This window comes from Salmo salar, chromosome ssa25, assembly GCF_905237065.1.
Source record: "Salmo salar chromosome ssa25, Ssal_v3.1, whole genome shotgun sequence".
Classification (NCBI taxonomy): Eukaryota; Metazoa; Chordata; class Actinopteri; order Salmoniformes; family Salmonidae; genus Salmo; species Salmo salar.
This window is the reverse complement of record NC_059466.1, coordinates 35130899-35154967: the sequence shown is the minus strand read 5'-3', so window position 1 is coordinate 35154967 and position 24069 is coordinate 35130899. Positions and strand designations below refer to the sequence as shown.

At 44.7% G+C, this 24069-nt stretch overlaps 1 protein-coding gene across 3 annotated transcripts in view; it reads right to left on the bottom strand.

Moving 5' to 3' along the window:
* The window catches only part of LOC106595389 (unconventional myosin-XVI), a 242290-nt gene that overhangs the window by 168600 nt on the left and 49621 nt on the right, over positions 1–24069 (bottom strand). For all 3 annotated transcript variants that reach the window (XM_045707327.1, XM_045707325.1, XM_045707326.1), the window contains exons 3-4: positions 20327–20397; positions 19071–19214 (exon numbers count right to left, since the gene is read on the bottom strand). In XM_045707327.1, coding sequence (XP_045563283.1) covers positions 19071–19214; positions 20327–20397 — 215 coding nt within the window. The remainder of the gene's footprint in view (positions 1–19070; positions 19215–20326; positions 20398–24069) is intronic.

The window sequence follows — 24069 nt, the reverse complement described above, 5'->3', positions numbered from 1 at the left end:
CGTTTATCCAAATTGGGTTTGTTTTTGAATCTTTGTGGATCTGTGTAATCTGAGGTAAATATGTGTCTCTAACATGGTCATACATTTGGCAGGAGGTTAGGAAGTGCAGCTCAGTTTCCACCTCATTTTAAGGACAGCGTGCACATAGTCTGTCTTCTCTTGAGAGCCAGATCTGTCTACGACGGCCTTTCTCAATTGCAAGGCTATGCTCAATGAGTCTGTACATAGTCAAAGCTTTCCTTGACTTTGGGTTAGTTACAGTGCTCAGGTATTCTGCCACTGTGTACTCTCTATTTAGGGCCAAATAGCCTTCTGGTTTGCTGTCTTTTGGAATTAATTATTTCCAATGTGTTAATAATAATCTTTTTGTTTTCTCATGATTTGGTTGGGTCTTATTGTGTTGCTGTCCCGGGGCTCTGTGGGGTCTGTTTGTATTTGTGAACAGAGCCCCAGGACCAGCTTGCTCTTCTCCATGTTCATCTCTCTGTAGGTGATGGCTTTGTTAAGGAATTTTGTGCTCCTTTTGATGGCATAGAAGGCTCTTGACTTGTCGCTGTGGCGCTGATGTTTAGGCCAAGGTATGTATAGTTGTTTTGTGTGCTCTAGGGCAACGTTGTCTAGATTAAATTTGTATTTTTGATCCTGACGACTGGACCTTTTTGGAACACCATTATTTTTGTCATACTGAGATTTACAGTCAGGACCCAGGTCTGGCAGAATCTGTGCAGAAGATCTAGGTGCTGCTCTAGGCCCTCCTTGGTTGGTGACAGAAGCACCAGATCATCAGTAAACAGTAGACATTTGACTTCAGATAAAAGTAGGTTGAGGCCATGTGCTGCAGACTGTTCTAGTGACCTCACCAATTTGTTGATATATATGTTGAAGAAGGTGGGGCGCTGCATCCCTGTCTCACCCCACGGCCCTGTGGAAAGAAGTGTGTGTGTTTTTAACTGCACAGTTGTTGTTTGTGTCCATGGATTTTATGTTGTATTTTTTACTTTCCATCAATTTGTATAGCAGACCCTCATGCCAAATTGAGTCAAAGGCTTTTTTTAAATCAACAAAGCATGAGAAGTCTTTGCCTTTGTTTTGATTAGTTTGTCAATTAGGGCGTGCAGGGTAAATTACCGTCTGTCATACGGTAATTAGGTAAAAAGACAATTTGACATTTGCTCAGTACATTGTTTTCACTGAGGAAATGTACAAGTCTGCTGTTAATGATAATGCAGAGGATTTTCCCAAGGTTGCTGTTGACACAAATCCCACGGTAGTTATTGGGGTCAAATTTGTCTCCACTTTTGTGGATTGGTGTGATCAGTCCTTGGTTCCAAATATTGGGGAAGATGCCAGAGCTAAAGATGCTGTTAAAGAGTTTAAGAATAGCCAATTGGAATTTGTTGTCTGTATATTTTACATTTAGTTGAGGATACCATCAACACCACAGGAGGGTTTGTATTTTGTCCTGTAGTTCATTCAATGTCATTGGAGAATCCAGAAGGTTCTGGTCGTCTGTAATAGTTGATTCTAAGATTTGAATTTGATCATGTATTTGTTTTTTTGTTTGTTCTTTGTTCTAGGGCCAAAAAGATTGGAGAAGTGGTTTACCCATACATCTCCAGTTTGGAAAGATAACTCTTCGTATTGTTGTTGGTTTAGTGTTTTCCAATTTTCCCAGAAGTGGTTAGAGTCTACATTGAGTTGATTTCTGACGTGCTATTCCTTCTTTTTCCATAGTGTATTTCTGTATTGTTCTAGTGATTCAGCATGGTGAAGGCGTAGACTCAGGTTTTCTAGGTCTCTATGTTTTTGGTTGGATAGGTTTCTCAATTTCTTTCTTAGGTTTTTGCATTCTTCATCAAACCATTTGTCATTGTTGTTAATTTTCTTCGGTTTCTGTTAAAAAAAATTTAATTTGATAAGGAAGCTGAAAGGTCTAATATACTGCTATGTTTACACCTTCACTATTACAGTGGAACGTTTTGTCTGTGAAGTTTGTTGTTCCCTAATTGTTGGCTAATTGTTTTTTCGTGGGTTTCCACCCTACATTACTTCCATCTATAGCATTTCTTAAAATTATTAATTTCCTTTGGTTTTGATGCCTCATGATTGAGTATTGCTCTGTTCAAGTAGACTGTGATTTTGCTGTGATCTGATAGGGGTGTCGGTGAACGTTCCCCTCGAAGCCTACCAATGACTATGTACATATCCATCGTCCGACAGAGCTGCAGGAGTTGTAACCCATTTTTGTTGGTTATGTTGTTGTAGTTGTGCCTTGGGGGGCATATGGGGGAGGGAATGCTGTCAGCTGCAGGCAGGTGTTTGTCCCACTGTGTGCTGAGGGTTTCAGGTTCTTGTCTGTTTCTGGCATTTAGGTCTCCACAGACTAGTACATGTTCCTGGGCCTGGAAATGATTGATTTCCCCCTCCAGGATGGAGAAGCTGTCTTCATTAAAGTATGGGTATTCTAGTGGGGGGATATAGGTAGCACACATGAGCACATTTTTCTCTGTTAAAATAATTTATTTTTGAATTTCTAGCCAAATGTAAAATGTTCCTGTTTTGATTGATTTAAAAGAGTGAGTTAGGTCTGCTCTATACTAAATTAGCATACCCCCTGAGTCCCTTCCCTGTTTCACACCTGGTAGAGGACAACCAGTGGGTTCGTCTCCTCTATACCATGTTTCTTGTAGGATGACAATGTCTGTATTTCTGGTTTATTTGGTGAAGTCCAGGTTCCTGCTCTTTAGGCCTTGGATATTCCAGGATGAGATAGTGAAGGTTTTGTGTTTCATAAAGTGTCCAATGTTGTTGGTCGTGTGGTTTGGCCAAATACCAGTAAGTGTGATCAGAGCCTGCTGAGCATCTGGCACATGCCATTGGCTTGGGCTAGTGTAATATTGAGGGTTGGGTCTGTTTGCCTACTCACGGCCTGGGCGTTTGTGTGACTTCCATGTTGAGGCCCTCTTTGCGGGGGTGGGGTGCATGGGTTGGGCAGGAGGGGTATAGGTCTGATCTGAGGGGGCCTAAATGGGGTGTGGGCATGGTTGACATGGGGGGGGTGTTGATTGGTTGGGGTGGGGGTGTGGATGTGGCTGGTGGTGCTGTGGTCTTGAGGTTGGTCTTCCCGGCGTGGGTCATCTATGTGTAGGTCCAGGGGGGGAGAGTGTCTGGGAGAGTGTCTCGCTGGTCTGGGCGGGGTGTCTACTGATCTGTTGCTCCTGTGTGAAGTGTTGGGGCTGCGTTTGAGGGCGATGTCCTTTAGGGTCCGGGAGAAGGTGGGCACTGCTGCCTTGTATAGGTAGACTTGGTCGTAAAGGCTGTTCAAGTCCAGGGTGAAGTGGTGGGCCAAGTAAACATTTGGTTTTGAGACACAGTCACGGCAAATACTTGCGTTTACCTGCTGTATGGCAGCAGGGTGGAAGTCTTTTCATGGTAGCAAGGTGGAGATAACCACTTGCGCGTTGGGGAAAGCAGAGGAAGCTTTTTCAATCAATCCCTTGAGTAATGTGGCCACCCTTTCCTGCTGTGCTCTTGGGTCCTTGTGGCTGTGTGCAGTATTATGTGGCTGGGTGACCCTAGTTGGTCCTCAGACAGAAGGTCTAGGGCACGCTGGGTGTTTGGACACCAGAGTTGAGACACTCTGTGTTTGGGAAAAAGTACATTTTCTTGTATATAAGGAGTACAATCTGTGTCTTGTGTATGTCCTCAGTGGGTGTGGGGGGGTTGTTAGGAGGGCTATCAGGATGGCTGACAGGGGGGGGGGGTGCTCAGAGGGGGTCAGAACCCCGGGCTTGGGGTTCTTCATTTGTCTGTTCTGCTGTGATGTCGATGCTATGGTCAGGGTCTGGTGTGGACTGTTCTGCTGTGGTGTCGGGAGCTGAGGTGGGCTGTTCTGCTGGCTTCTCTGCGGGGGTGGCCACCTCTCTAATGGGTTGTTCTCTGTCACACGCCATCTCTCTCTCATCTCATGTCTCTGTCTGTCTGTCTGTCTGTCTGTCTGTCTGTCTGTCTGTCTGTCTGTCTGTCTGTCTGTCTGTCTGTCTGTCTGTCTGTCTGTCTGTCTGTCTGTCTGTCTGTCTGTCTGTCTGTCTGTCTGTCTGTCTGTCTGTCTGTCTGTCTGTCTGTCTGTCTGTCTGTCTGTCTGTCTGTCTGTGTCTCTCTCTCTCTCTCTCTGTCAATATCCCCTTTTCCCTCTCTATAACTTACTTAAAGTGGAACTAACAGCGTTTTAGCAACATGAAATCTTATTTAAATCTGTTCATATACAGTCCCTGGAAGAATATGACACTTTTTTTTTTTACATTTGCTGACAAGGAAACACTTAGATTTGGTAATTTCCACGTTTTTATAAATTCTTAGAATGTTTGGGAATGATGCATAGTAAGGCATTTGTGAAAATTATTTAGCAATTTAGAGTGGGAAAGCGGCTGTGTGTTTGGACAACTAAAAGACACTGCAATACATAAAACCTAATAAAACATCTGGCTCATCTAGGACCGGAGTCTATGCAGATCGGTACACCACAGCCAATCAGCGCTATAGTAGACCTTGATGCAAATAAGCCATTTACCACATGGGCATAATTCACTTTGAACTGGACTAGCTATGTGTTTACAGGCAGTCGATCATTAGAACACATTCGCCAAAAGCCACAAAATACACCTGAATGGATTTCTGAAAATATGTAAATACCACGGGAGTCCTCTTACATTTGGGAACTTTACAGTCCTATTGTTCAAACAACCATGAAAAGGTAGGCTCTCTCTCCCTCAGTTATGCAGATCAACAACAACAAGATCAACAACTAATGCTAGTCAGAGCGAGATGAGCTGAACATTAGATAAACCCTCTCAAACTTGTTTTGCTAGTTGGCCGTCAAAATTGCACTGATAAACGATGGGGAATAGTAGCCTGCTCGTACTTCTGCAGCTTGCCTGTCAATGCTTGCTTGTCCCAACCCACATTTTGACAAGTGAATGGGAACTTGCCTGCCTGCCCGCCCATTTGATCAACGGCAAATACATTTAATTGATAACTAGTTCATAAACTGCCGCCAGTGTGTCAGAGTGCGCTCTGGGTCGTTCATAAATTCAGAGCGTTGTGAGATCATCGGTTCGTAAATTCAGAGAGTTTCGCTCTCCTAGCACATACTGCACGATTGACCCTGGATGCTCTGGCTGAGGAGTAGGGTTGATCCGTGTGTTCCTCAGCGGCAGTCAAGTATACAAGTTAACTGGTTAAAGTTGGCTTGCTACTTCCAGACACAAATGGGAGAACATCTCACTCTAACCATTTCACTCGCCTTAGCAGAGCTGGTTAGGCTGTTTACATTTTATCATGACTCTTACTTTTCCCCCCCTACACTTACTGACACAGGTCATATTAAGCGGGTGTTGCACGTTTGTAAATTAATAAATTATTCTGTGCTCTGTCACACTCAGATGAGAGTAATCGGAGTAGGTAGCCAGAGTGAATTTATGAACGCAAGAGATATGCTAACGGGATAACAGTTGTTCAAGTTCAGCATAGCTAGCTAGCAAAGATACTTTTTTTAACACCTGCATCTAGCTGTACCACCAAAAAAAGGATGAGGGGGGAAAAGTTGATCACTCACCTACTCCTCCAATGACATGACATCCTCCCAGAAGCTACAGTAGCTAGCTAACATTAGGTTCCAGTTTTCTTGGCTTGCTTAATAAAGAGGTACATGAATAGATAGTGTAATAAAGATAATCTAACGTTTTACCTAATGATATATAAGGAGGGCATTTGCACAACATGTTTCACAACAGCACACAACAAAATTCCAGAGACATATTGAGCGACCAACTGATACCAATCACGACCACACCCAGAGACAGATGGCTGACTTAAGCCCTAGCCACACGAACTGACCACTGGTGTAAAGAACAACATTCCATGAATATCGCAAGCACCCAGACACGAATTACCAGAAATACACACACACACACACACACACTTAGGGGTGTTGGACTCCGAGGACAAAGGACACTGCCAAGGGCCAATGGGAAGTCGACACCACCTGGAGAGTGGACCGTCCCTCCACTCATCGACCAGTCAGGAGAGCGGACCTACTAGACTCAACGTCAACACACTGTTATTTCATTGTATAAATTGGATGTATACTATGTTTCGGGGCTCTCTTCTGCTAGTTCCCTATGCGCTAAACGAAGGAGTCCGTGCACGCTCAGCCAAATATCTTTGTCTCATAATAAACTGCCTTAATATAAACTGAATCCACCTGGTACAGCGTCTTGACTTGGTCTCCTTCTCAAGTAATTGATCATCAACAATAGGCTAGCCTATTAGCCACATTATGAGCTGTGCTCAATTGCCCTTGCTAGTTTGATTGTATTGACATTCCCAGCCATAGTTACATTCATCTGTTTTTGTCCAAAAAATTGAGGCATTGAAACTGAAAGAGGGCATCCTGAATGGGAGGAGGCAGCAAACAATGTACCAGTCTGTGATTTACATCCTGATAGCAATATTCTTTTGACTACCAAGAAATGTATTGGTGAATTATATTAGCTAATCATGCTTTGAACTGCATCCATCTAGTCTGCCAATAATGCCTGTACGTCATGGAATTGTTAGTCAAGTGGAACCTATTTTTAAAACCTCTTATGAAGTTGGTTTTGTAGCATAAACTTGGAATTTGATATTTTTATTACTGATATTATGATTGTCTGTTTGTTTCATATTTGCTAAGTAGTTAAAGGACTGTCAGTTCCACTTTAAGCTAACACATTTCCTTTCAAGTCGCCATTGTCAGTCCTTCACCATACATTGCTGTTTGTTGTTTTCCTAAACAATAAAAGATGTTGCAGTGTAACGATTGTGGCTGGGCTGGGGCAGATAAGAGGGACAGGGGTCTTTAAGTGAGGCTCCTTATTGAATATTTACCGCTAATAGAATTCTAACGACCATGTTAGGACAGAACACAAGATGAATTGGCTAGTCCTCAGGCAGACAGAGAGAAGTGGAGTGTGTGTTTAGGGGGGGTTGGAGACGGTTTTACCTAATATAGAGAATGGAGGAAGAGGAATACATAGACGATGGACATAGGCTAGAGAGTGACTTGCAAATGATGAACCCAAAACCCCAAAATCTGCAGTCCAAACCCTTATATCTCAGAGCCCTGGACCATTAAATGCAAACCACAAACACCTGGAACTTAAACATCCTGCAATTCATCACATCAAGTCTCTAAACACTGGGGAAATATCAGAGCTAATGCATCTAATGGATCAACCAGGCAAAGCATCAATACAGGACTAAGATTGAATCATACTACACCGGCTCCAACGCTTGTCGGATGTGGCAGGGCTTGCAAACTATTATGGACTACAAAGGGAAGCACAGTCGCGAGCTGCCCAGTGACACAAGCATACCAGACGAGCTAAATAACTTCGATGCTCGCTTTGAGGCAAGCAACACAGAAGCATGTATGAGAGCATCATCTGTTCCGGACGACTGTGTGATCACGCTCTCCATAGCCGATGTGAGTAAGACCTTTATACAGGTCAACATTCACAAGGCTGCAGGGCCAGACGGATTACCAGGACGTGTACTCCAAGCATGTGCTGACCAACTGGCACGTTTCTTCAATTACATTTTCAACCTGTCCCTGTCCGAGTCTGTAATACCAACATCTTTCAAGCAGACCACCATAGCCCCTGTGGCCAAGAACACTAAGGTAACCTGCCTAAATGACTACCGACCCGTAGCACTCACATCTGTAGCCATGAAGTGCTTTGAAAGGCTGGTCATGGCTCACATTAATACCATTATCCCAGAAACCCTAGACTGACTATAACTTGCATACCTCCCCAACAGATCCACAGATGTAGCAGTCTCTATTGCACTCCACACTGCCCTTTCTCACCTGGGCCAAAAGGAACACCTACATGAGAATGCTATTCACTGACTACAGCTCAGCGTTCAACACCATAGTGACCTCAATTGTACAACTGAATGCCTTCAACTGAAATGTGTCTTCCGCATTTAACCCAAGGACCCTGGGACTAAACACCTCCCTCTGCAACTGGAACCAAGTCTAGGTCCAAAAGGCTTCTTAACAGCTTCTAACCCCAAGACATAAGACTCCAGAACGGCTAATCAAATGGCTACCCGGACTATTTGCATCCCCCCCACCCTCATTTTTACACTGCTGCTACTCTCTGTGTATTATCCATGCATAGTCACTTTAGCTCTACTTATATGTACATATTACCTTAATTACCTCGACTAACCTGTGCCCCGCACATTGACTCTGTACCAGTACCCCCTGTATATAGTCTCGTTACTATTATTTTATTGTTGCTCCTTAATTATATATTATTTCTCTATTTTTCTTCTTTATTTTTTTTACTTTTTTTTACATCAGTTTATTTTAGTAAATACTTTCTTACACTTATTTTTCTTAAAACTGCATTGTTGGTTAAGGGCTTGTAAGTAAGCATTTCACTGTAAGGTCTACACCTGTTGTATTCAGCGCATGTGACAAATACAATTTGATTCGAATTAATCTACCCGTCAATGGCAAGCAAATTAAAACGCAATTAATTAAGTTAATCTGAATGATTTGTTATGTACCAATATTAAATATAGAGGTCTGCATTTTGAATTTTCCCCTTTGTTTCTTAGGGTAAAGTGCCTACCCATTTCTATGGTCTGGTCTAGCAGGAGCTGTTGTCACTCATTAGCAGGGTTAGTTAGGGGTTAATGAATGTTACAATTAACATTCAACATCAGCTGGTGCTTTGTGTATATTCATGAGGAAGAGCTTATTGCTTTGAGACGGAGAGCAGAGAGAGAGAAAGCGAGAGAGAGGAAGAAAGAGAGAGAGAGAGGGAGAGAGAGAGTGAGAGAGAAAGAGAAAGAAGGACAGAGAGAAAGCGAGAGCACGCCTAGCTGTCTGTTTTCATACTTTTTTTTCATCCAGCCCAAATGTGCCAATCATACAGCCTTTCTGCAGGTTTCAGAAAACCAGAGCGTGGCGAGGGACAGTGTGTGTGTGTGTGTGTGTGTGTGTGTGTGTGTGTGTGTGTGTGTGTGTGTGTGTGTGTGTGTGTGTGTGTGTGTGTGTGTGTGTGTGTGTGTGTGCACGTGCGTGCTAGTGTGTGCATGCATGTAGAGTAAATAGGAGAGAGGAGGTGTCCCTGACCAGTCATTCTCAGCTCCTGCTGTGACTACAGCCAGACTACTACAGTAGGGTACCCAGCAAACCAAAATTAGTTATGTGAAAGTTCCTAGAACATTCGTTAGGTTGCCGCAAATGTTCTTATAACACAAAAACTGTCCAGTCGTGAGGATGATTATAGAATGTTGTAAGAACGTTCCTAGAACACATTTAAAAGGTTTTTTAAAGGTTCCCAGAATCTTTCATTAGATTGTGGGAAGAGTCTAGTGAGAACATTGTGGGGACATCAGAAAAGTTATGTTCCCAAAACACAAAAACTGTCCAGTTGTGCGGATGATTCTATAATGTTTATTTTAGGGTGCAAAAAACATTCACCCAATGTTACAAAAACATTCCCAGAACACAGTTGGTATTTTTCTTGAAAGGTTCCCATAATGTTCCATTAGGTTGTGGGAACAGTCTGATGGGAACATCGTGGTGATATCACAAAATATATGTTCCCAAAAAACAAAAACTGTCCAGTTGTGTGGATCGTTTTGCAATACTTCTTTTAGGGTGCAAAAAACATTCACCTGATGTTAAAATAATGTTCCCAGAATATTTTTTTCTGTTCTTTAAAAGTTCCAAGAATGTTTCATTAGGTTGTGGGAACGTTGTGGGGATATGACAAGAGATAAAACTGTCCAGTTGTGCTGACATTCAGATCATGTTTGAATCAGGGGGCAACCTTTCGGTTATTGGCCCAACGCTCTAACCACTAGGCTACCTGCTGCCCAGGTTACAGTATGATTCATCATATTTTTTACCTAGCTTATATCTATCATGTCAAACTTGGCAGTCAATCATGCAGTTAAAGACAACTACACCATCAACAGATGTGAAAATAAAGCACCAGCCGCCAGTCGAATATAAAATAATACAAAGAATAGTATGAGTTTGACCACCTCAACTTAATCCTAATGTAATCCTTGTTTGTAATAACAACAATGTTAGATACAATGTATTAAAGTAAATGATTTGACATGATATGACTACTATATCTCAGTACAGGGAGCCTTTGGTGTCTGCCATCCCATCAATCCAGATAGAGCATCATCTGTCTGACTGCAGATAGTAACTGCTGACACGTAGAAACAAACAGCATCCTATTGTCTCCCGGGTGCCAAGCGTGCAGCAAGGGGTTAACAAGCTGACCTCTGACCTTGACACGCTCCGAACTCACCACAGCATTATGATGGATCAGTGTTCGTTGACCTGGCGACAGGAATCGGTTAACGCCGCAACACGCCCGTGTCATAATAGGTGTTACTACGGCAACCGCATTAGGATCCATACCAACAACAAAAAAGAGGACTTGGTGGGATTGTCCCCTCGGATGGGGTTTCCACTAGATGGCTTTAGAGACATTAGCTCCCTGGAGAGGAACTAAAACCCTTACATGTCCCTAAATGAATGAGATTAGAATGGACTACCTACACACTCTAGGAGTGATCCACCATCACCACCTATATGAACTAGAACTCGCTTACGCTAAGCCAAATTATATCATCGTTTTCAGATTGAGGGAAGAAGTCAAATCCAAGACAGAAGAAGATACTGTAGGTTCCACTATTTTACCAGAGTTCAGACAAGGGTAATGTCGTTAGGTATTTAAAGACAAAAGTATTGGATTGCCAAAAGTGGGTCAGTCTTCTACTATAGTTTCACAGGGAATTATAAGATTCTAAACCAATCTAAAAGGAAGTTTCATAACAATAGAAGTTCTCAGGAGAACCAATTAATCACAATCTCTCATCTTAAGCCATGAGGAATTAAGGAAGCCAGTAATATTAAGATGACTTCTGTAAGGCGTACTATCAAAACCCAGCACAACAGTAAGCACAAACTTCAAGGTTCACTCAAAACTTTCAGAACAAGTGTGTTAGTGAGGTCGATTAACAACTCAGCATGACACATCAGAGGAGCACTCCAGACAGACGAGACAGAGACAGGCCCCGCCTTCCAACTTTTCAGAATGCAAAGCATAACAGAGAAAACTGAGATCATGGTAGGGATCGTTAGGGCACGCAACTGAAACAATTCAAAACGTTGTGCAATGGAAAACTAAAACAACCATTTTTTATTGGACAAGTTCAATTAGTATCTCCTAGTTTCGTCCCGTGTTTTTCCGTTTGGTGCCTAGGGAATAGAACTCACCATTTCTGCTGGGAGACATTACTACAGAATGAGGACAACCTGCCAATTAGCCGCTAATCGGCAATCGCTTATCTCATTGCTGCCTGCATGGGCCTTGTTAGCCATGCAAATCAGGAGAAACTAATTGACACAGTGAAATTAAATCTGATATGATAACGGACCAGCGATGCCACGATGGAATCTAGGCTCTGAATAGGGAACTATAGTGACGCCATAGACGGAGATGGCTTCTACAGTCTAGGCCTACATCTAGAGTAGCAATCATGTCGTTTCTTCATAGTTGCCATTGTGGTTAAGGGCTATTTGATCATAGAGGATCATTATTCTCATGGGGAATCAACATGAAAGAGCTGTAAATGAATGACCAATACATTGAAGGAAATAACTCACTATAACTCCCTCATTATAATGAATTTAAACCGACTCATACATTTAATATGAGGCAGATAGGTTTAGCATGCAGCAACACTACTCTACTGTTGCCTATAGGCTCCTATCATAGTTTTATAACCAATGACTAAAACCCCCTCCACTCCTCTGGCTGAGGCTTCACCAGTCACACAGAGAGGATAAATCCTGGCAGAAAGATGTTTGGAGACAGAGCAGTACCCAGAGCTGGGAATGGGGGTTTGGAATGGGATTGGGAACAGGGTTGGGAATGTCTTATGGCTTGGGGGTAAAAACTGTTGAGAAGCCTTTTTGTCCTAGACTTGGCACTCCGGTACCGCTTGCCATGCGGTACTAGAGAGAACAGTCTATGACTGGGGTGGCTGGGGTCTTTGACAATTTTCAGGGACTTCCTCTGACACCGCCTGGTGTAGAGGTCCTGGATGGCAGGCAGCTTTGCCCCAGTGATGTACTGGGCCGTACGCACTACCCTCTGAAGTGCCTTGCGGTCGGAGGCCGAGCAATTGCCGTAACAGGCAGTGATGCAACCGGTCAGGATGCTCTCGATGTTGCAGCTGTAGAACCATTTGTGGATCTCAGGACCCATGCCAAATCTTTTTACTTTCCTCAGGGGGAATAGGCTTTGTCGTGCCCTCTTCACGACTGTCTTGGTGTGTTTGGACCATTCTCATTTGTTGTTGATGTGGACACCAAGGAATCTGAAGCTCTCAACCTGCTCCACTACAGCCCCATCGATGAGAATGGGGACGTGCTCGGTGCTCCTTTTCCTGTAGCCCGCAATCATCTCCTTAGTCTTGGTTACGTTGAGGGATGGGTTGTTACTCTGGCACCACCCGGCCAGGGCTCTGACCTCCCTATAGGCTGTCTCGTCGTTGTCGGTGATCAGGCCTACCACTGTTGTGTCATCAGCAAACTTAATGATGGTGTTGGAGTTGTGCCTGGCCATGCAGTCATGGGTGAACAGGGAGTACAGGAGGGGATTGAGCACGCACCCCTGGGGAGCTCCAGTGTTGATGATCAGCATGGCAGATGTGTTGCTACCTACCCTCACCACCTGGGGGCGGCCCGTCAGGAAATCCAGGATCCAGTTGCAGAGGGAGGTGTTTAGTCCCAGGTTCCTTAGCTTAGTGATGAGCTTTGAGGGTACTATGGTGTTGAAAGCTGAGCTGTAGTCAATGAATAGCATTCTCACATAGGTGTTCCTTTTGTCCAGGTGGGAAAGGGCAGTGTGGAGTGCAATAGAGATTGCGTCATCTGTGGATCTGTTTGGGTGGTATGCAAATTGGAGTGGGTCTAGGGTTTCTGGGATAATGGTGTTGATGTGAGCCATGACCAGCCTTTCAAAGCACTTCATGGCTACGGCCGTGAGAGCTATGGGTCTGTAGTCATTTAGGCAGCTTGGGCACAGGAACTATGGTGGTCTGCTTGAAGCATGTTGGTATTCCAGACTCAATCAGGGACATGTTGAAAATGTCAGTGAAGACACCTGCCAGTTGGTCAGCACATGCCCGGAGCACACGTCCTGGTAACACATCTGGCTCCGCAGCCTTGTGAATGTTGACCGGTATAAAGTTCTTACTCACGTCGGCTACGGAGAGCGTGATCACACAGTCGTCCGGAACGGCTAATGCTCTCATGCATGCCTCAGTGTTGCTTGCCTCGAAGCGAGCATAGAAGTGATTTAGCTCATCTGGTAGGCTCGTGTCACTGGGCAGCTCGCGGCTGTGCTTCCCTTTGTAGTCTGTAATAGTTTGCAAGCCCTGCCACATCCGGCGAGCGTCGGAGCCGGTGTTGAATGATTCAATCTTAGCCCTGTATTGACGCTTTGCCTGTTTGATGGTTCGTCGCAGGGCATAGCGGGATTTCTTGTAAGCTTCCGGGTTAGACTCCCGCACCTTGAAAGTGGCAGCTCTACCCTTTAGCTCAATGCGAATGTTGCCTGTAATCCATGGCTTCTGGTTGGGGTATGTACGTACAGTCACTGTGGGGACGACGTCCTCAATGCACTTATTGATAAAGCCAGTGACTGATGTGGTGTATTCCTCAATGTCATCGGAAGAATCCCGGAACACGTTCCAGTCTGTGATAGCAAAACAGTCCTGTAGTTGAGCATCTGCTTCATCTAACCATTTTTTTTATAGACCGAGTCACTGGTGTTTCCTGCTTTAATTTTAGCTTGTAAGCAGGAATCAGGAGGATAGAGTTGTGGTCGGATTTACCAAATGGAGGGCGAGGGAGAGCTTTGTACGTGTCTCTGTGTGTGGAGTACAGGTGATCTAGAATTTTTTTCTCTCTGGTTGCACATTTAAGTTTCCCTGCATTAAAGTCTCTGGCCACTAGGAGCGCCGCCTCTGGGTGAGTGGTTTCCTGTTTGCTTATTTCCTTATACAGCTGGCTGAATGCGGTCTTAGTGCTGGCATCTGACTGTGGTGGTAAATAAACAGCCACGAAAAGTATAGCTGAGAACTCTCTAGGCAAGTAGTGTGGCCTGCAATTTATCACAATATACTCTACTTCAGGCGAGAAAAATCTAGAGACTTCCTTAGATTTCTTGCACCAGCTGTTGTTTACAAATATGCACAGACCCCCCCCCTCATCTTACCGGAGTGTGCTGTTCTATCTTGCCGGTGCAGCGTGTATCCCGCTAGCTGAATATCCATGTCGTCATTCAGCCATGATTCCGTGAAACATAGGATATTACAGTTTTTGATGTCCCGTTGGTAGGATATTCGTGATCGTACCTCGTCTAGTTTATTGTCCAATGATTGCACGTTGGCGAGTAATATTGACGGTAACGGCAGCTTTCCTAGTTGCCTTCTTCAGGTCCGGACGAGGCATCCCGCTCTTCTTCCTCTGTGTCGCTTCCTTTTGTGAATTTCCGTCAGCACAAATGCAGTCCTCCATTAAAAAGGGAGAGATGGAAACCCAAGGACAGCGATGGAGAGGAGGAGGAGAGGAATGAATGGAGAATGAGACGAAGGGAATGACAATCAAAGACAAGCCTGTCTAACATTTTGTTATAGTAAATCACTCTGAAAATGCTTCATTCCCCCATTGTAGAGCCAGCACATTCTTTGAGAAATTCCAGGTAACCCTTCCTAGTATAAACAATGTATTTCAAGTACATCTATTCTATAACATTTTTATAATGCATTATAATTCACATGGATTGTGTATCTGTGCCATTCAGAGGGTGAATAGACAAGACAAAAGATTTCAGTGTCTTTAAAAAGGGCATGGTAGTAGGTGGCAGGCCAGGCGCGGTGGTTTGTGTCAAGAACTGCAACGCTGCTGGGTTTTCAATTTCCTGTGTGTGTCAAGAATGGTCCACCACCCAAAGGACATCCAGCCAACTTGACACAACTGTGGGAAGCATTAGAGTCAACATGGGCCAGCATCCCTGTAGAATTGAGGCTGTTTTAAGGGCAAAAGGTGCAACTCAATATTAGGAAGGTGTTCTTAATGTTTTGTACACTCAGTGTATGTTTATTAGCAGTTACATAGGAATTGCCACCAAATTCTCCCATTTAATTCCCTGATAGGAGTCTTGTTTCTGATCACGGGGCGGCAGGTAGCCTCGGGTTAAGAGAGTTGGGCCAGTAACTGAAAGGTTGGTTCAAAACCCTGGGCCGACTAGGTGAAAAATCTGTCGATGTGCCCTTGAGCAAGGCATTTAACCCTAATTGCTCTTTTAAGTCAGTTTGGATAACAGCGTGTGCTAAATGTAAATCACAGCAGAGTGCATTGACAGACTCTGTGCTGGAGAAGAATGAAGGAAAGGACAGAAAGCAAATGCATCTTTAAGAAGGTTGCTATTTTTACTCAGCTACTGCCTTTACGTTATCTTAGTCTGAGGAACACACACATGTACATACACACACACACACGCAAAATATACACACATCTACTCACGCACAGTCGCACACACAAATGAGTAGAAACACACACTATTTTAAATGGAATAAGTCTTCCCTCACAATTCACCAGAGGGAAGCTGAAGAGGCGTGTAATCATTAATAACATGTTTAAACTTGAACTCTATCTGTCCCACACCCTCCTTACCGCTCTCTCACCCTAACTTTCTCTCCCTCTGACTGTCTCTCGCTCTCTTTTTGAATTGGCTCACCATTATTCAACCCCCATCTCTCTCTCTGTGTCTCTCTCTCTCTGTGTCTCTCTCTCCCCTCCCTCCCTCCCTCCCTCCCTCCCTCCCTCCCTCCCTCCCTCCCTCCCTCCCTCCCTCCCTCCCTCCCTCCCTCCTCTGGCTGACAGGTACTGTAGATGTGACCTCATTAACTAGGAAGTGGGTCTCAGTTGAAAGTGAACGGAAGAAATTTAGTCACTGCCTCCCGTGGAGAGGTAAAATAAACTCTTCCTCTTTCTCCCTCTTCCCCGCCCTTCTCTCTCTCTCCTCCTGCAGAGCGCTGCATACTGTATCTATTTTCAGGGGTCTCCTTGGCAGGAGTAGTGTTTGGCCTAACTATATCACACACAGGCCCACTGACTGGGCTGCCTACATGCAGCGCTGCTTTCAGTAAATCAAACCCTGCTCTGAAAGAAAGAGGAAGAGATGCAGAGGGGATGAATACACAGACAAACTCTCTCTCTTTCTCTCTTTCCGGCAGCTCTTCAACTACTGCAACATCCTCTCTGAGTGTCACTCATGCCCACCCCACCATACAGGTTCTGTTGCCACCCTACCACACCGGATCCAATCAGCAGAACCAGAATAGGACCTAACACCAAGCCAAACATAGCCCACCCTCCATCCCGCCACTTTTGCATGCTCCTGTCCCCTACTCCACAGCTGCTCCTGTCTCACACTGGACCTAATACTGCAGAACACCAGACCTGACCCAAACTAATCTGATAGTCTAGTACTGCAGAACACCAGACCTGACCCAAACCCCTCTGATAGTCTAATACTGCAGAACACCAGACCTGACCAAACCCCTTTGATAGTCTAATACTGCAGAACACCAGACCTGACCCAAACCCCTCTGATAGTCTAATACTGCAGAACACCAGATCTGACACAAACCCCTCTGATAGTCTAATACTGCAGAACACCAGATCTGACCCAAACCCTTCTGATAGTCTAATACTGCAGAACACCAGACCTGATCCAAACCCTTCTGATAGTCTAATACTGCAGAACACCAGACCTGACCCAAACCCTTCTGATAGTCTAATACTGCAGAACACCAGACCTGATCCAAACCCCTTTGATAGTCTAATACTGCAGAACACCAGACCTGACCAAACCCCTCTTATAGTCTAATACTGCAGAACACCAGACCTGACCCAAACCCCTCTGATAGTCTAATACTGCAGAACACCAGACCTGACCCAAACCCTTCTGATAGTCTAATACTGCAGAACACCAGACCTGACCCAAACCCTTCTGATAGTCTAATACTGCAGAACACCAGACCTGATCCAAACCCCTCTGATAGTCTAATACTGCAGAACACCAGACCTGACCCAAACCCTTCTGATAGTCTAATACTGCAGAACACCAGACCTGACCCAAACCCCTCTGATAGTCTAATACTGCAGAACACCAGACCTGACCCAAACCCCTCTGATAGTCTAGTACTGCAGAACACCAGACCTGACCCAAACCCCTCTGATAGTCTAATACTGCAGAACACCAGACCTGACCCAAACCCCTCTGATAGTCTAATACTGCAGAACACCAGATCTGACCCAAACCCTTCTGATAGTCTAATACTGCAGAACACCAGACCTGACCCAAACCCTTCTGATAGTCTAATACTGCAGAACACCAGACCTGACCCAAACCCCTCTGATAGTCTAATACTGCAGAACACCAGACCTGACCCAAACCCTTCTGATAGTCTAATACTGCAGAACACCAGATCTGACACAAACCCCTCTGATAGTCTAATACTGCAGAACACCAGACCTGATCCAAACCACTCTGATAGTCTAATACTGCAGAACACCAGACCTGATCCAAACCCTTCTGATAGTCTAATACTGCAGAACACCAGACCTGACCCAAACCCCTCTGATAGTCTAATACTGCAGAACACCAGACCTGACCCAAACCCTTCTGATAGTCTAATACTGCAGAACACCAGACCTGACCCAAACCCTTCTGATAGTCTAATACTGCAGAACACCAGACCTGATCCAAACCCTTCTGATAGTCTAATACTGCAGAACACCAGACCTGACCCAAACCCTTCTGATAGTCTAATACTGCAGAACACCAGACCTGATCCAAACCCCCCTGATAGTCTAATACTGCAGAACACCAGACCTGATCCAAACCCCTCTGATAGTCTAATACTGCAGAACACCAGACCTGATCCAAAGCCTTCTGATAGTCTAATACTGCAGAACACCAGACCTGACCCAAACCCTTCTGATAGTCTAATACTGCAGAACACCAGACCTGACCCAAACCCCTCTGATAGTCTAATACTGCAGAACACCAGACCTGACCCAAACCCCTCTGATAGTCTAATACTGCAGAACACCAGACCTGATCCAAACCCCTCTGATAGTCTAATACTGCAGAACACCAGACCTGACCCAAACCCCTCTGATAGTCTAGTACTGCAGAACACCAGACCTGACCCAAACCCCTCTGATAGTCTAATACTGCAGAACACCAGATCTGACCCAAACCCTTCTGATAGTCTAATACTGCAGAACACCAGACCTGATCCAAACCCCTCTGATAGTCTAATACTGCAGAACACCAGACCTGACCCAAACCCTTCTGATAGTCTAATACTGCAGAACACCAGACCTGACCCAAACCCCTCTGATAGTCTAATACTGCAGAACACCAGACCTGATCCAAACCCCTCTGATAGTCTAATACTGCAGAACACCAGACCTGATCCAAACCCCTCTGATAGTCTAATATTGCAGAACACCAGACCTGACCCAAACCCCTCTGATAGTCTAATACTGCAGAACACCAGATCTGACCCAAACCCTTCTGATAGTCTAATACTGCAGAACACCAGATCTGACCCAAACCCCTCTGATAGTCTAATACTGCAGAACACCAGACCTGATCCAAACCCCTCTGATAGTCTAATACTGCAGAACACCAGACCTGACCCAAACCCCTCTGATAGTCTAATACTGCAGAACACCAGACCTGACCCAAACCCCTCTGGACTGACACCATAGGAAAATATTATTATGATGTTGTGATGCTAACGTGTGTGTGTGTGTGTGTGTGTGTGTGTGTGTGTGTGTGTGTGTGTGTGTGTGTGTGTGTGTGTGTGTGTGTGTGTGTGTGTGCGTTTCTCACCAGCAATAGCAGCAGCACCATGTCGGCGTGGTCACACACACATGCCACGTGCAGGGCTGTCCAGAGGTCCTCATCCTGCTGGTTGACGTTAAGCCCTCGCTCAATCAAAACCTCTGCAGCAAACACGTTGTCATGGCGAGCACACTATGGGATAGAGAGAGAGAGAGAGACAGATGAAGAGAGAGAGAAAGGGAGAAATTGAAATTGTTGATTGTTTTTCAATTATAGTACAATTTCTGCTGAGGCATGGTTAGTTAAATGTTCTACCGTCCAGTGAACATTCAATTTTTCTTTGCATACATGGATGAAATGTATAATACAGTACATTTAATCAAAACTCATATCACCATGGTGGCTATAATATTTTATTATCATAATGTGTACAGTATGGGAACAATCTAAATAGTGAAAAACAATAGGTGGATGTGTTTGTGTGTGTGTGTGTGTGTGTGTGTGTGCGCGTGTGTGTGTGCAGGGCCGGCTTTAGCCTTTTCGGTGCCCTAAGCGAGATTTGGTTGGGGAGCCCTCCTCCTCACAGCGATACATTTTAGTGCCCCCCCCCCCCTTTTGATGCCAGAGTGAAAAATGTACATTTTCTACAATTCTACCAATTTCGCCATGGGGTGGAGAGAACATTTTGCCGTTTTAAAGGGGAAAAACATCACATTTAATCTCTGACTCGTTGTTGGACTGTCTGTCAACGTGCAAACCTCTCTCACTCAGGGAGAGCGAGGTAGAACGAGAGCTAGAACGAGATCTAGGTCCCTGAGTGAGAGAGGTGCGCACGTTGACAGACAGTCCAACAACGAGTCAGAGGGATTTAGGAACAAAGACACATTGTCTGAATTCTTAATTATTCCCATTTAAAGCTAATTTCCTACAATTCAACACATTTTGCCATGATGTATGCCAAGTTAATATGATATCTGAGTGAGAGTGGCTAACAAAATCAATGGGGGACCCTGGAGGTCAGGGCCCCTGGGAATGTGCCCTGCGTGCCCGGTCAGTCTTTGGCCATGATTACAAAAACAAAAAAGTTAGATAGTTGGCTAGACTAACTAACGATCAAAAAATGTACATGGCTAATTGTCAGCAAATTAGTTACATAACAAGAGATAAACTGCTGATGCACAATCACAGTTCTAAACTGCATCTGTTGTATTCTACTATTCCAACTGTTAATAGTAAGTTGAGACACTGACTGAGGAGGCTTCTGTTGCTTATGTCTGGAGTTGGCCGTGTGTGTGTGTTCTTACCAGGTGTAGAAGAGAACCTCCCGAGGAGATAGGAGTGTTGGGGTCAGCTCCCTCCTTCAGCAGACACAGCACTGCAACATAGAAAGAGAGAGCAATATTAGTTTATATATTACACACTTATAAACCACAAACGCCTAGTATGTGAACCCATGTGGATGTAGTAACAACAAAGATAGACAGGAAGATAGACAGCCGAAGTAGAAAATAACAGATAAACAATATTACCTGAAATGAAGCGCTATTGGAAAAACTCGCAAACAGTGTATTTTTCCAATAAACCTGCACTTGTAAATGCATGCACATGCACACGCATACTCACACACACACACACACACACTACAGCTTCCTGCACTCCAGTATAATGCCCTGTGTGTGGCTTGTACTCTGCGTGCCCTTGAGGAGTCAGTCAGTTATCAGTCAGCCAGTGGTCAGTCAGTCATTAGTCACTCACTTATCAGGCAGGCAGTCATCAGGCAGTCAGTGATCAGTCAGTCATTAGTCATCAGTCAGTCAGTCATCAGTTATCAGTCAGTCATCAGACAGTCAGACAGTCAGTCATCAGACAGTCAGTGTTCAGGCAATCAATCAGTCATTAGTCATCAGTCAGTCAGTTGTCAGTCAGTTAGTCATCAGTCAGTCAGTCAATCATCAGTCAGTCATCAGTCAGTCATCAGTCAGTCAGCCATCAGTCAGTCAGTCAGTCAGTCAGGTTGTCAGTTGTTGGTCAGTTATCAGTCAGTCAGTTATCAGTTGTCAGTCAGTCAGTTATCAGTCATCTGTCATCAGTCAGTCATCAGTCAATCAGATATCAGTCAGTTATCAGTCAGTCATCAGTTATCAGTAAGTCATCAGTCAGTCAGTCAGTCAGACAGTCAGTCATCAGACAGTCAGTGTTCAGGCAATCAATCAGTCATTAGTAATCAGTCAGTCAGTTATCAGTCAGTCAGTCATCAGTCAGTCATCAGTCAGTCATCAGTCAGTCAGTTATCAGTCAGCCATCAGTCAGTCAGTCAGTTTGTCAGTTGTCGGTCAGTTATCAGTCATCAGTCAGTCAGTTATCAGTCGTCAGTCAGTTATCAGTATGTCTGTTATCAGCCACTCAGTCAGTCATCAGTCAGTCAGTTGGTCATCAGTCAGATATCAGTCAGTCATCAGTTTTCAGTCAATCAGTTTTCAGTCATCAGTCAGTCATCAGTTAGTTATCAGTCAGCCAGTTGTCAGTCAGTCAGTCAGTCAGCAGGCAGTCATCAGTCAGGCAGTCATCGGTCAGTCAGCTATCAGTCAGTCACTTATCAGTCAGTCAGTCATCAGTCGTCAGTCAGTCATCAGTCGTCAGTCAGACATCAGTGAGTCCGTTATCAGTCAGTCATCAGTCAGTCATCAGTCAGTCATTCAGGCATTAGTCCTCTGTCAGTCAGTTATCGGTCAGTTGTCAGTCAGTCATCCGTCAGTCATCAGTCAGTCAGTCATCAGTCAGACAGTCATCAGTTATTAGTCATCAGTCATCAGTCAGTCATCAGTCAGTCAGTTATCAGCCGTCAGTCATAAGTCAGTTATCAGTCAGTCATCAATCAGTCAGTCATCAGTCAGTCAGTCATCATCAGTTATCAGTCAGTCAGTCATCAGTCAGTCATCAGTCAGTCAGTTATCAGTCATCAATCAGTCAGTTATCAGTCATCAGTCAGTCAGTTATAAGTCAGTCAGTCAGTCAGTTATCAGTTAGTCATCAGTCAGTCAGTCGGTTATCAAGCAGTCGGTCATCAGTCAGACATCAGTCAGTCAGTCAGTCAGTCTGTCATCAGTTATCAGTCAGTCAGTTATTAGTCGTCAGTCAGTCAGTCAGTCAGTCAGTTATCAGTCATCAGTCAGTCAGTTATCAGTCGTCAGTCAGTCATCAGTAGGTCAGTCATCAGTTATCAGTCAGTCAGTCATCAGTTATCAGTCAGTCAGTCATCAGTTATCAGTCAGTCAGTCATCAGTAGGTCAGTCAGTCATCAGTTATCAGTCAGTCAGTCATCAGTCAGTCAGTCAGTCATCAGTTATCAGTCAGTCAGTCATCAGTTATCAGTCAGTCAGTCATCAGTTATCAGTCAGTCAGTCATCACTAGGTCAGTCAGTCAGTTATCAGTCAGTCAGTCATCAGTCAGTGTCAGTCAGACATCAGTCAGTCGTCAGTTAGTCAGTTATCAGTCAGTCAGTCAGTCAGTCAGTCAGTCAGTCAGTCAGTCAGTCAGTCAGTCAGAGTGTATCAGAGTGTATGAGCTCACTAACATAACAGTAGCAGTTGTGAGAGGTGGAGTATCTGCCTGGATACAATGGCTCACTCCCTCACATCACATCAGAATACATCAGCTCTACTAACCCAGAGTGCACTGCACTAACACACTGACACAGATCTGCACTACAAATATAGTATCTACATCATGCGCCACACACTGACACAGAACTGGCCATTCTGCTCAGCTCTCATTTATTCTACTGTACTCACACAGACATTGATCTGCTTTACAAAAAGCTGTACTCTATTGAAAAAGCAACACTGAACTGTTGATCCTTTAATCAAAGACACACAAATCTGGCCCAACCACTCCCAAACCACTCCCAAACCACTCCCAAACCACTCCAAACCACTCCCAACAACTCCCAACTACTCCTAAACCACTCCCAACTACTCCCAAACCACTCCCAACCACTCCAAACCACTCCCAAACCACTCCCATCCACTCCCAAACCACTCCCAAACCACTCCAAACCACTCCCAACAACTCCCAACTACTCCTAAACCACTCCCAACTACTCCCAAACCACTCCCAACTACTCCCAAACCACTCCCAACCACTCCAAACCACTCCCAACCACTCCAAACCACTCCCAAACCACTCCCAAACCACTCCAAACCACTCCCAAAACATTCCAAACCACTCCTAAACCAATCCCAAACCACTCCCAACCACTCCCAACACACTCCCACCACTCCAAACCACTCCCAAACCACTCCCATCCACTCCCAAACCACTCCCAAACCACTCCCAACCACTCCAAACCACTCCCAACCACTCCAAACCACTCCCAAACCACTCCCATCCACTCCCAAACCACTCCAAACCACTCCCAAAACATTCCAAACCACTCCTAAACCAATCCCAAACCACTCCCAACTACTCCCAAACCACTCCTAAATTAATCCCAAACCAATCCCAAATCACTCCCAACCACTCCAAACCACTCCCAACACACTCCCACCACTCCCAACCACTCCCAAACCACTCCTAAATCAATCCTAAATCAATCCCAACCCACTCCCAACCACTCCCAAACCACTCCCAACCACTCCCAACCACTCCCAACCAAAGCAATAATGATTATATTGAGAGGGAGAAAAGGAGGAGATGAAAAGACAGAGAGCATGAGGAATTGAGAGAGATGGACAGAGAGAGAGAGGGCTGTAGACATTTTTCCTCAACAACAGTGACAAGCCAAGATGGATGCTGAATAAACATTGGGAGACCTTACCTCAGCAAAACACCGAACTACTATGTCATGCAAGCCGCAGACACACGCACACTAACTCACTGACTCTCTTAAACAATAATTTAACCAGAGCTGTTAGCAGTGAGGGTAATAACCACTGTAATTACCATGGTGATCATACCATTTCCATCCTATGAACCATAGTTATGAACCCTATGGGGTCGCTTAACCTAAGTGGTCGTTATCTAAACAAATGTGTTTTTAATGATCAC